Raw genomic sequence first — 13,861 nt, 5'->3', positions numbered from 1 at the left:
TTAACAGTATCACAGATCTGCAAGAATTCAATTAAAAACTGAAAAGGATCTTCTTATGAAAGTCCATAAAACTTGAAATTATGTTGCATCAGAGAAACTAATTGAGGCTTTAGCTCAAAATTGTTTTCTCCAATGGCAGGGATTGAGATGCTTCTTCCATGTAAGTTGGAATTTGGTGCAGTAAAGTCACCAAGCATCTTCCTTGCACCTCCACCATTGTTATTGGGTTCGGCCATCTCTACTTCTTTTTCAAAAATTTCAGTAAAGTCCTCTTTAGAGCGTTGTGTTCTAGTTGCTCTTAGCTTCCTCTTCAGAGTCCTTTCAGGTTCAGGATCTGCTTCAACAAGAATGTCCTTGTCCTTGCTCCTGCTCATATGAAAAAGAAGATAACAGAAAAGAAGAGGAATCCTCTATGTCACAGTATAGAGATTCCTTTATGTGAGTAGAAGAAGAAAAGAATAGAAGAAGGAGAAGAGAAAAATTTGAACACAGAGGAGAAGAGAGGGTTCGAATTTTGAGATGAAGAGAAGTGTTAGTAAATGAATGAATAAATAGAAAAAGATGAGAGAGAGAGAGGGAATTCAAATATTAACTAAAAGAGAGAAGAAAAAAATTTTTGTTTTTATTTTAATTATTAGTTAAAATCCAAAAATTAAGAGAAGAAATAAAATTAAAATTAAAATTTGAAATATTTAGTTAATTAAAAAGAATTTTGAAAAAAGGTGAGGAATTTTCAAAAATTAGAGAGAGAAAAGTAGTTAGGTGGTTTTGAAAAAGATAAGAAATAGACAAAAAGTCAATTAGTTAATTGAAAAAGATTTGAAAATCAATTTTGAAAAGATAGGAAGTTAGAAAAGATTTTTTGAAATCAAATTTTTGAAAAAGATATGATTTGAAAAAAAAGATATGATTGAAAATTATTTTTGAAAATGATTTGAAAAGGAAATTAAAAAGATTTGATTTTTAAAATTGATGACTTGACTAACAAGAAACTAAAAGATATGATTCTAGAATTTAAAGATTGAACATTTCTTAACAAGAAAGTAACAAACTTCAAATTTTTTAATCAATCACATCAATTGTTAGTAAAGTTTTCAAAAATTATGAGATAAAATTAAGAAAAAGATTTTAAAAACACTTTTTAAAATTTTCGAAAATATTAAGAAAAAAAATATGAAAAAGATTTGATTTTTGAAAAAGATTTTAAAAAGATAGGATTTTTGAAATTGAAATCTTGACTTGACTAACAAGAAACAACTAATTTTAAAAATTTTTTGACTAAGTCAACCCAAAGATATCGAAATTTATGAGTAAAATAAGAAAAATATATATATTTTATTTTTGAATTTTAATGAGGAAAGAGAAAAACAACAAAATAACTCAAGACATGAAAATTTAAGATCAAAACACATAATGCATGCAAGAACACTTTGAATGTCAAGATGAATACCAAGAACACTTCGAAGATCATGATGAACACCAAGAACTTATTTTTGAAAAATTTTTAAGAAAAGAAAAATATGCAAGACACCAAACTTAGAAATTTTTCTTGTTTAGACACTAACAAACTAAAAATGCATATGAAAAACAAGGTAAGACACAAAACAAGAAAATATGAAGATCAAACAAGAAGACTTATCAAGAACAACTTGAAGATCATGAAGAATGCAATGCATGAATTTTTCGAAAAATGCACAAATTTTAAAAACATGTAATTGACACCAAACTTAAAAAATGATACTAGACTCAAACAAAAAATACAAAATATTTTTGGTTTTTATGATTTCATTAATTTTTTTATTTTCCAAAAATTATTTTTAGAAAAACGAAAAAGAAGAAAAATTTTGAAAGATTTTTGAAAACTTTTTGAAAATAAAATAAAGGTTGAAACAAGAAGAAAATTACCTAATCTGAGCAACAAGATGAACCGTCAGTTGTCCAAACTCGAACAATCCTCGGCAACGGCGCCAAAAACTTGGTGCACGAAATTATGATCTCAATGGCGCCAACAACTTGGTACGCACAATTGTAATATCACTCTTTTTCACAATTTCGCACAACTAACCAGCAAGTGCACTGGATTGTCCAAGTAATAAACCTTACGTGAGTAAGGGTCGATTCTACAGAGATTGTCGGCTTGAAGCAAGCTATGGTCACCTTGTAAATCTCAATCAGGCGGATTCAAATGGTTATAGAGCTTTAATAATTAAAAGATAAATAAACAGAAAATAAAGATAGAGATACTTATGTAAATCATTGGTGGGAATTTTAGATAAATGTATGGAGATGCTTTATCCCTCTTGAATCTCTGCTTTCCTACTGCCTTCATCCAATCCTTCATACTCCTTTCCCTAGAAAGCTGTATGTAGGGCGTCACCGTTGTCAATGGCTACTTCCCATCCTCTCAGTGAAAAAGGTCCTCTACGATTTCCTGCATGGCTAATCAGCTGTTGGTTCTCGATCGTGTAGGAATAGGATTTACTATCCTTTTGCGTCTGTCACCACGCCCTACAGTCGCGAGTTTGAAGCTCGTCACAGTCATCCCATCCCAGATCCTACTAGGAATACCACAGACAAGGTTTAGACTTTCCGGATCTCAAGAATGCTACCAATGGATTCTAGCTTATACCACGAAGACTCTGATCTCACGGAATGGAAGGCTCTGTTGTCAAGAGAAGCACCCATGTGTCGTGGATCAGGAATCCAAGAGATACACACTCTAGCTTTCACAAGTAGAATGAAAGTGTTTGTCAGACACGCATTCATAAGTGAGAATGGTGATGAGTGTCACGGATCATCACATTCATCAGGTTGAAGTGCGAATGAATATCTTAGAATAAGAATAAGCATGAATTGAATAGAAAATAGTAGTAATTGCATTAATACTCAAGGAACAACAGAGTTCCACACCCTTAATCTATAGCGTGTAAACACTCCACCGTTGAAAATACATAAGTGATAATGGTCCAGGCATGGCCGAGAGGCCAGCCCCCAAAACGTGATCAAAGGATCCAACAATAATCCAAAGATGAAAATACAATAGTAAAAAGTCCTATTTATACTAGACTAGTTACTAGGGTTACAGAATTAAGTAAATGATGCAGAAATCTACTTTCGGGCCCACTTGGTGTGTGTTTGGACTGAGCATTGAAGCTTTCACGTGTAGAGGTCTTCCTTGGAGTTGAACACCAGTTTGTAACTTGTTTCTAGCGTTTGACTCTGCTTTGCAACTTGTTTCTGACGTTTAACGCCAGAATAGGGCAGAAAGCTGGTGTTAAACGCCAGTTTGCATCGTCTAAACTCGAAAAAAAGTATGAACTATTATATATTTCTGAAAAGCCCTGAATGTTTACTTTCCAACGCAATTGAGAGCGCATCATTTGGAGTTCTGTAGCTCCAAAAATTCCATTTCGAGTGCAGGGAGGTCAGAATCCAGCAGCATCAGCAGTCCTTCTTCAGCCTCTGAATCAGATTTTTGCTCAGGTCCCTCAATTTCAGCCAGAAACTACCTGAAATCACAGAAAAACACAAAAACTCATATTAAAGTCCAGAAATGTGAATTTTACTTAAAAACTAATAAAAATATACTAAAAACTAACTAAATCATACTAAAAACTATATAAAAACAATGCCAAAAAGCGTATAAATTATCCGCTCATCATGCGGCCTACTTAATTTTTTTTGTTTGATATCATCTCCTTTATTTATTTGTTTGTAATTTGGCATTTTTCTAGATAAACTGATGAACCATATTTTCATTGTTTATTAAAGAAGCCTTGTTTTCCTATAATAAATGTCTAGGATACATACATAAAAATAAGGTTGTAGTATATTTTCCGTCATGTGTTTTTATTTGTATCTTAAGTAGAGTTGTTGAACTAGTGAGTAACAAGAATTTTAATCCACGTCGAGTTGGTATTAAGCGGGAGGACAACCTGCAAAACACTCTGATACTTAAGTTCGTAGTATTTTTCGATGATAGTTAGAGAATTTTGTATAACATACATCTTTTCAATATAGTCACATAGACTTTTTGCACCTTTAATGTCATGATTTGACAACTTATCGAGTTATTGTGTTTTATATCTTCATGACTGTCGTGCATATCTTATAATGGAGAAGTTGGTGCAACCATCTAGACTAAGCTAATAACACCGGATTTACATCTTTTAAATTTTGAATTTCACTTTAGAGAATAAAGTGTGATATCTCACCATTTATTTTATAAGTGGGACCAAAAAAATTATGAGAGAGAAACTATTTAAGGGTGAGAGATTACACTTTACCCTCTAAAATAAAAATTTAAAATTTAGAGCGAGGATCCAAATTCAATAACACCACACTCCTTGGGATTTTTTTCTCAAATAAAATAAAAAATAATTAATTTCCCAAACCTCATTTTCCAGCTTTAATTACCAGGATACGATTTTTTTTGATAATTAGGGGGAGTTCACTGTACCGCCGATGAACTCTATAATTTATATAGAGTTCGCTGCACCCCCGACAAACTCTACATAAACCCAGTGGGACCATTTGGGTTTGTCCTATTCTTATACAATCTCTCTTCAAAATTCACTGTCTTTCTCTTTTATCTTGTCTTTTGGACGCACGTGAAGTTCATTGCAGACGACATTCTTAATTTTATGTCAGTAAATAATATTTTAGTTAGAGTTAAATTTTTTGCTTACTTAGAGTTAGTTTTTTTTAGCTTAGTTAGCGTAACTGTTGACATGTTAGTTAAAATAATTTAATTATAGGTTGTTTGTTAGTTAAAGTTACTGAGTTACCGATGACATGTTAGTTAGATTTACTGTTAATTATTTTTTATGTTAGTTAAAATTTGTTATGTAATTGTTTTTAAGTATAGCTGTTGTTTATTGTCTATAACTTGGTAATTAGTATAACAAAGTAAATTATTAGTTAGTTTAGTTAGAATAATTAGTTTAAGTTGTGACTCAGAAGGCAATTAGTGGAAGAATTAATCAAGTTAAGTTGGATGAGAAAAATTTTGATTTGAAAAATTTAGAGTTCAGTTAGTTGGGAAAGAATTAGAATTATTAAATTTATAAGTCGAGTCAAATAATTAAATATATTTTTTTATTTAATAATTTGGTTAATGTAAAAGGTGAGTTCAGTGTTTGTGATTTTATTTTACTGGATTGTATTTAGATGGAGGAGCAGCTGTTGGGTTGCAGGGTGAGATGTGTAAACTGGATCACATTGAGCACATTGCTGGCAAGCTTGATAGAGTGGTACACTTTTTTAATTTTTTTTATTTTTTTATAATTAATTAGCAGTGAAACTCTAATTTTTATGTGTTAACCATCCCCTTTTTTTATGTTTTTTGTTTCCGTTTAATAGGCACCTCGGGTACTGCGCACCAGGCGGAATTTGATGGCACGGCCGTCGGAGCAGATTAGGCCATATCTCAGACGAGCTGGGTTTGAGTATGTGGCCTATATGGTTGAGTTCGAGCATGATTGGCCGCTTGCCTCGGTTTTGATAGAGAAGTGGAGACCTGAGTTCCACACGTTTCATCTACCGTGTGGGGAGATGACTATCACCCTGCATGACGTAGCCTACCAGCTGGGGCTCAGGATTGACAGTGATCCTATGAGTGGGTGCATCGGTGGGTGGGAGTAGCACTATTAGGGACGCACGATTGAGGAGATATGTGAACCCTCCTAATGCTGTACTGCTTAACTGCCAACATCACTTCTTCCTTATCTTTAAATTGTTGTCCAACCTCAAACTCATTGCTTGGATCCTCTTCAAGGCTTCCCTGGGTAAACGACCAACCCGAAGTCATTGCATCGAGATTCAACCTCGTGAAATGATCCGGTCGGTCATATGGTCGAGAGATGGCGGGTTGTGTAAAAGCAATCTGAGTGTCACTGTAGTAGTTCATCTCTTCTTCCTCGTCATCATCATTAGGAATTTCAGCTAGTTCTTCATCGGCATTGTCTACGTCATCAGGGTTAACTTCATATTGATCCATCATCGGATCTCTAATAGTAGAGCCATCATGACTTTCAACCCCATCGTTCATCAAGTCAACATTACAAGCTTCAACATTAGACCCCTTCTGACTCCCCTCGGGTAGCATATTTAGGTCCACCATAGTCTTTCTGATAGTTCGTCTAACAGCTCCACTCAACGGACTATTATCGACAATATCTGCAGAGGATCCTCGGGCACCCACCTCAACGAGATACATGAATAATTCCAACAGATGAATATTTGTCCATCGATTGTGCCACAACTGTATGAGCCGTACATCCTCATCATCGCGCAAATGGTACCTAATTCAACACAACAAACGTATTTCTCACAATCGTTATCTCATAAATATAATAATAACAGACACAATACGAGTGTAACATACCTTTTATAAAACAAACTGTCATCTACTTCGGTCGGATATCTTTAGTAAATTTTTTCACCCTTTGTTTCTCTTGCTGCCTGACGGAATGCAATATGAAATTCTTCAAAGGTGTTAAACTGTCAACCTCCAGTGTCATATAAGTGAATATCGGTTGTCCAAATCTAAAACTATAGAAATTTCTTCGTCATACACTATTTCACCATTGTAAAAAATGGATAACAATGGATTTGTTGACATCATAGAGAAAATATCAACCTTAAAAATGAAAACTAATATTGTGTTTTAATGATCTACTCTCCGGCAGCCATATTTTTATTTTCAAAATCTAACATATAGTTCGTCGGGATACAGCGAACTTCTCCTAATTACCAAAAAAAAATTACATCCTGATAATTAAAGCTGCAAATAGGGTTTGGAGAATTAATTATTTTTTATTTTATTTGAAAAAAAAATCCACTCTCCTTGCTGCCTCACATGCACCACGTGGCAAATTACATATACTCGCATATAGTTAGATACCAAAAATCAAGTTGGAATAGTTTAATAGTTGATTTAAATAAATGTTAGGTTCCAATTTTGTCTTGTAAATTTATTATTGACAAAATTTTAACTAGAATTTTAACGTGTGACAGGAATTAGTCCTTATTCTATTCGACTAATATAATAAAAAATCGAAAAAATAGTTAGCTGCCAAACGGCGTCGTTTGACTTCACTGCGCGCCTGTATTAATTGCACTTTCCCTTTGTTCTAAGAAAGCAGCCAAAGAGAGCATACTAGTCTTTGTCTCAATCAAGCGCACAATGAAATGAAAAAAAAAAAGGAAAATAGAAAAGTTGTTTGAAGCGCATGATGCAATAAAACAAAACCATTTTATTATAGTTCTTTCTTTAAAAATATCATCACATGGGAATCTTCATAAAAATTCATTGCACAATCATCATTACCTTCACCATTACTGTTCTTGTTCTTCATTAATCTAATCTCCTTTTGGGCCTTTTACTATTCCTACTTAAATTCTCAACTATTAACCACCAACCTCCTCCTAAATCCAATTTGTTCTTATTATCTTTTGTCGTTTAGCAACGAAGAATAGTGTTCAGGGTTTTGGAAATTGAAATTGGAATTTGCGAGCTTGTAATTGTTCATTTTAAGCATGATCTTGAGTTTCTGTTGTTTTTTTGTATTTTTCTTCAAGTTATTCTATCATCACCTGCTTTGAGGTTTGATCTTGAACCTTTTCTGCTTTTGAATTGAGATATTTTGGTGTATGGAAATTTTGGATTTTGCTTGGTGTGTGTTGTTTTTGTGATGGTGAAATGCTTCTTCTTGAAGGGGAAACTCGGGTTTTGAGTTCATAAAGGGGGAGAACATGGATTTGCATGAATCTCATTCTTGGACCCTTGGAGGTCTGATTGGAGCATTTATTGACCTTGTTATAGCTTACTTCTTGCTATGTGGGTCAGCTTTTGCTTTCTTTGTCTCCAAATTCTTCTGGTTTTTTGGACTCTTTATGCCATGCCCCTGCAAGGGTAGTTTTGGGTATATGAACAGCACTTTCTGTGTTCACAAACTGTTATTTGAATGGCCTTCAACAAAGATATGCTCAATTCAAGTGATGGCAGTGAATAGGTTCCCTTTTGATCTTGTTAGGGTGAAGGGGCATTCATGTGGCAATGATAGGGATGTTGTTGAGTTGGAGGATGAGGCTTCTTGTAGTTCGTGTTCGGGGCCTCGTTTGCTTCCTTTGGTTGAGAATGAAAATGGTTATGATGCTAAGGGGAAGAGGGTTATGAGCTTGAAAAGAAGATCCGGAATTCGGCGTCGTCGGAGGGCTAATAATTATGGTTCTGGGAAGTTGACTTTGGTTAGTGGTTCTGATAGTATGCAGTCTAATGTTGCTTCTACTTCGCTCTTGCCTTGTGACGATGGGATTGCAGGAAAAACCAAGGAAAAGATAAATCCTGATCCAAGGAAAGAAGTTGCTCTACTTGGTAAGTGAGAAGTTATCTGTACAAATTGTGGTTCATACAACGATTTCAGTTGAAGTTACATGTTATTCCTGTGAACGTTGGAGGGTTATTAAGATATGCAACACTTATCTTTCATATATTTGTGCTATTTATGGTTCTTGCTTGATTTTGTTGATAAATTTTATTCATATGTTTCAGACATGGTAACTAGATGGAATCACTTAATATAGAAAATGTGACATTGGACTTTTACATTCTTGTTGAGCAATCTCTTATATAATTGTTATTCTCTGCATGCTGAATATTGGCTTTTAACTACTTGTTCGTCTGTCGTCCTTGATATTTAGATGTTGATGATGTTCAAACTGGCCATGATTTGGATGTAAAGACATGTGATAGTTATGAATTTAATGGATCAATGGTGGATAGTCCAGGCCAAGACAAATGTTCTTCTTTGTTGGAAAATTACATCAATAGCGTGCGAGACGCAGTCCAGGTTCATGGGAATGGAGAAGAACGGATCAAGATTTTGGAAGACGCACTAGAAGAAGAGAAAGCTGCCTATGCTGCACTCTACCTAGAGCTAGAGAAGGAGAGAGCTGCAGCCGCTACTGCTGCTGATGAAGCCATGGCTATGATATCTCGTTTGCAGGAGGAGAAGGCATCAATGGAAATGGAAATGAGGCAATATCAGAGGATGATAGAAGAACGATTCACTTACGATGAAGAGGAGATGATTATTCTGCAAGAGATCCTCATAAGGAGGGAAAGGGAGAATCACTTTCTGGAAAAGGAGCTCGAAGCTTATAGGCAGATGGGTTTGAGAGGAAGTGACAGGTCAAATAATGGCAAGCCAAGGGTGTTATCGGATGAATGGGAACAAGCACTTCCTATTATGCTCGAAACACATGAAGAGGTACTGCAGAATGAATGCACTATATCAGTCAAGAAAGATGAACCCTCAAATATTTCCTCGGATTACATGTTAGCTCCAACTTGTATCAGCATGGAAGGTGGAGAAATGCGGGCAAAAGACATAGAACATGATACTGAGCCGGATGTTCTTGATGTCCATGTTGTTGATGACAACATAGAACTTAGGGAACAGGAAAATAAAACAAATAATAATATAGTGAGTAAGTGTCCTAGGACAGGCAATGATTCAGGAAGGGATTCTTCATGTTTAAACAACAATGAAAAGCTGAAGATTGACACAGAGATCGAGAAGCTCGGAGAAAGGCTGAAGATGATACAGCATGAGAAAGGAAAATTGTATATCTTTGCAGAGAATGGAGAAAGTGAAAGGGTTCAGTCGAATCTTTTAGAGGAGATATCAGGCCAGATTCTACAGACTAAAGAATTGAGAAACATTGTTCGTGGAGCTTCCTTGCCTCCTTCATCTGTTAAGGTATAATTTGAGACTTCTTACCTACTTGCCACTTAAATTTTAACAAAGTAATTGTCTTTGAAATTATGTTTTTTGCTGCAACTGTTTATTCACAACATGTGATTATTTACTGTTTCTACAAGCTAGAACATATAAGACAAGCAATTCGAATCTGGTTCTTAGATTAGTGGACACAAAATTGCACCTTCTTCTACACATCTTGAACTGTATTTATATGTGCATAGCTTGTATCCAAACCTTTGTCTCTGTTTCCAAACCCACTATCGTTAAGAGCTGTGGTATGAGAAAAGTTGAAAATATATTTTCTTGTGCAACACTTCATATATGCTTAAATAGATATCGGCTGCTGCTAGTTCAATAATTTAGGATACTGAAATTCCTGGTGTATTCAACTTTTTGCATTTGTTATTCCAAGATACCACAGCACATCTATTTTCTTATTGAAAGAATAAGGCCTGAAGTACACTTTTCACTCCTAAAATGTTTCAAATTTTTCGACTTTATGCCTAACATTTAAATTATCTCTATTTTACGTATAACATTTCCAAATGTGGTCAGATCTACCTTTTAGCCAATTGTCACATCAACCTCTGCCATTGGTTATATGGGTACATCTAACAACAATTTGAAACGTTAGGTGTAAAATTAAGGCAATTTAGAAGCTTCAAGTCTAAAATTGTGACAATTTACAAGTTATTGAAAGTGTATTCTGTGAAAAAAATAAGTATTACTGTTTCTCATTGCTATCTTGCTTGGTGACTGGTGCTTACTATATACCCCCTTATGTTTTCAGGTGAGCTTGAGGAAAAGACGCTGCCAAAGTGCTTCTTGGGAATCTAGTGAAAGTTCATGAGTTTTGTGCCTATGGCACTCTGGAAATTGTAAATGGCAACCAACTTCGGTAGCTACTTTGGTATTCAGTATTCATCACTAGCACCTAGTATTCCATGTTGTTATGTTTTAGGGTGTAAATAAACTTTATCATAGCCCCAATAAAGCTCAAAATGTAGTTAAAATAAGCAGTTTTTAAGCCTTAGTACAAGTCATTCCCCCACCCTTTGCGTTTGTTGTTTGCCTTGGTGGGATATGATCTGTAATCATATTTTTCTTGTGATCATTAGTTTGATCTTCCGTTCTTTGTTGAAGTAGCTTTTGAGGTATTATTATTATTATCATGTCTATAAAGCATAGAGGACAACTTGTGAATGTAATTATTTGTTTTTTCAGTTTCTTATTGTATTAATATGATTACTTGCATAGTGTGCATGCGTGTATTTTGGGTTTTTGCTTTTTGAAAGTTTAAGTCCTGAGGTTTTTATAAATTAGAGCATGCTATGATTGTTCATCGAATTTAGAATCAACCAAATTTATTACTCAGATTATACACATTAAAAATATAGAATCAGTGGCCGACGCCTCAGATTGGTTTCCAAGTTTGCATTATTGCAAAAACGCTGCAGGAGTAGCTCCACCTAAACCCAAGCTAAGGCATGATAACTTGGAAGAAACCACGATAAATATTAAAAAAAAAATCCGGAATGGTGATTATGATACTAAATTAATTTACATATTTTTATAAAAATTTAATTTCTATGCGTTGGCGGTGTAAAATGCAGTCATGCAATCACAACCATATTTTTGGATGACTATTCACGGCTTTACGTGATAAATGTAAAAAGTAATTATTTTTACTAATATGACGTTATATAATTGGATGCACGTCTAAAACAATTTTACACTGACAGTGTATCAAAATTAAATTTATTTTATAAAATAATTATAATTTAAAATGTTTTTTACTGCAAATTATGACCAGCCGACTAAATTCCTGGAAGGATCAAAATTTTTCTCTTGCAAAAAGGGTTACCTTAACGCAATCTACATTAGCTACCATCCCTTTTTATTTAATGCAAACCATGAAGATTCCGCTAAGTGTTTGTGATAAATTGATGGCATTTGTAGAAATTTCATATGGGAAAAATTTTTTGATGGTAAGAAGCCAATCTCCTTAGTTGGGAGAAAATTTGTCTACTAAAGATTAGGGAGAACTAGGTTTTAGACCAGTCTGAACTCTAAATAATGCTTGCATGATGAAACTAGCGTAAAAGATGATTCACTATTCAGATATTCTATAGGTGCAGGTCTTACGGAGTAAATATAGATGCGTGAATCATCAAATTTTAATCATTAACAAGCCTCAATCTTGTTCTAATGTATGGAAAGGTATCTGTCAGTTTTGAGCAACGTTTGCGAAAAATTTCATTTGAAGGCTGTGTGCTAGAAATCAGGTGAATATGTGGACTAACCATTGAATACCTGGTGTGCAGAGACTAGCTGACCTTGTTCCTGAATTTTTTATAGAAAAGCGAATAGAGGACAAAGTGGTAGAATATGTGGTTGACTCAAGCTGAAATTTTATTTCCTTGATAATTTTCTAAATGAAGATTGGGTTCCTATCTTGGCTGCAATTAAATTCGTCGGGAGATCATATGGGAGAGGACCAAGTTGCTTGGTTACACTCAGCTATAGATTTTTTTTTTATCATTAAATCAGGTTGTTTGATTTATTTGGAGGTTGTGGATCAGATGTGCTTTTCACAAAGGTCTGGAAATTGCAAGCTCCATAACGACTTCGTGCATTTTGTTGGCTAGTAGCAAACAATGCTCTTTTCACAAATGAACTTCATTTTCGAAGAAGAATGACACCTGATAATTTTTGCTGTATTTGTGGTATCTATCTTGAATTTTTGCTCTATGTCCTCCAGGATTGTAAAGTCGTGCACTAGACGTGGAAGAACATAGATAATACATTGAATATGGATACTGTTTTCAATAAGGCGCTTTACCTATGACTCTTGGAAAATCTATCGGCTCAATCCCACCACCAAGGTGTCATTGGCCCCTATCTTTGTTTGCACAATGAATACCCTTTAGCTTTGGCAGAACAAGTTTATTTTTTAGCTGACCACTATTCCATTTGTTGGACTTCTCTCCATTTAGCTAAAGACTACTATTTTGCACAATCCGAACTTTTCGAACCAAGAGTAGAGTTGGTTCTTTTTTTTGAGAAACAAATGATGGATGCCCCTATCTCGCCATTCTTCAAATTAAATACTGATGGTTCAGTCATAAAAGAAGGAAATGCGGCTTGCAATGATACAATAAGAGATCATGAAAGTAAATTTTTGGCATATTTCAATGCTAATTTAGGTATTTGCTTTATTACTCAAGTTGAATTATGGACAATTCTTCTTGGATTGGATCTGACTATCAATTTTAGTATTCTTAATCTAACTATTGAGTTGGATTCAAAAGTTACTGTGAAATTCTATCTAAAAAATATTGCTGATTTTTCTTATGCTAAATCTCTTGTGCTACAATTCATTTCAGATGTCACATCAGATGTCACAGTTTTATAGATTAAGCTAATATTATGATTCTTAATTATTTATTGTAACTTTTGTTAAAGTCCAATTTTTAGTGTTATTTATAAACCTATTTATATACACCAAGCACAACATTATAAAATTGAATAAATTATTAAAATGGTAATCGAAAATTCACACGCTAACAAAAATAACTTCAAAAAATGCTATTGACAAATAAGTCTCTACAAAATTAAAAAACGCGACAAAAAGAACTAGATAATAAATGTATATTCTAAAAAAATTTAGAGATTAAATTTTGATATAATTTTCTACAAATATTATTAAAAAATAAGATCTTTTCATTTTTAAAATTTGATAATTTTATGTTAAGTGAATTTTTTTATAAAAAATATTTTATTGTGAATAACTTTTTTTAAATAAAAAATCTAAAGATCAAATTTTGCTCTAATTTTTTTTGTGCACTTTCGAAATATTTTTTAAATATTGCCACAAAAAATTAGATCAAATAGATAAGTCGTTTGTTAAATACAAAATTTTTTTTATCACTCACAAAAAATATAATATTTATTGATTAATTTGTTATATTTTCAAAATATTTAAAAATTATTTTATCAACGTTTAAATCGTTCGGACACTATATTAATAATTAACTCTTACAAAATTTAAATTCTATCCGCTAACGATTTTTATTTTTGCACATCATATACAA

The 13,861-nt window shown here is 33.7% G+C and overlaps 1 protein-coding gene across 1 annotated transcript; it reads left to right on the top strand.

Moving 5' to 3' along the window:
* Positions 1-7,077: 7,077 nt before the first annotated feature.
* Positions 7,078-11,021, top strand: LOC112747119 (uncharacterized). The gene is made up of 3 exons (XM_025795143.3): positions 7,078-8,377; positions 8,704-9,764; positions 10,558-11,021. Exons 1-3 carry the CDS (start codon positions 7,756-7,758, stop codon positions 10,615-10,617), a joined length of 1,743 nt encoding a protein of 580 aa, XP_025650928.1. The 5' UTR covers positions 7,078-7,755; the 3' UTR covers positions 10,618-11,021.
* The last annotated feature ends 2,840 nt before the right edge of the window (positions 11,022-13,861 follow it).

This window comes from Arachis hypogaea, chromosome 2 (assembly GCF_003086295.3).
Source record: "Arachis hypogaea cultivar Tifrunner chromosome 2, arahy.Tifrunner.gnm2.J5K5, whole genome shotgun sequence".
NCBI classification, from domain to species: domain Eukaryota; kingdom Viridiplantae; phylum Streptophyta; class Magnoliopsida; order Fabales; family Fabaceae; genus Arachis; species Arachis hypogaea.
The sequence above is the reverse complement of the archived record's forward strand: the minus strand, read 5'-3'. Positions and strand labels throughout refer to the sequence as shown.

Excerpts from the sequence above, each read along its gene's own strand:
- LOC112747119 (XM_025795143.3), top strand. The coding sequence starts at position 7,756 with ATGGATTTGCATGAATCTCATTCTTGGACCCTTGGAGGTCTGATTGGA. Across the intron at positions 8,378-8,703 it reads GAAAGAAGTTGCTCTACTTG|ATGTTGATGATGTTCAAACT; the intron begins GTAAGTGAGAAG and ends CTTGATATTTAG. Across the intron at positions 9,765-10,557 it reads TGCCTCCTTCATCTGTTAAG|GTGAGCTTGAGGAAAAGACG; the intron begins GTATAATTTGAG and ends TTATGTTTTCAG.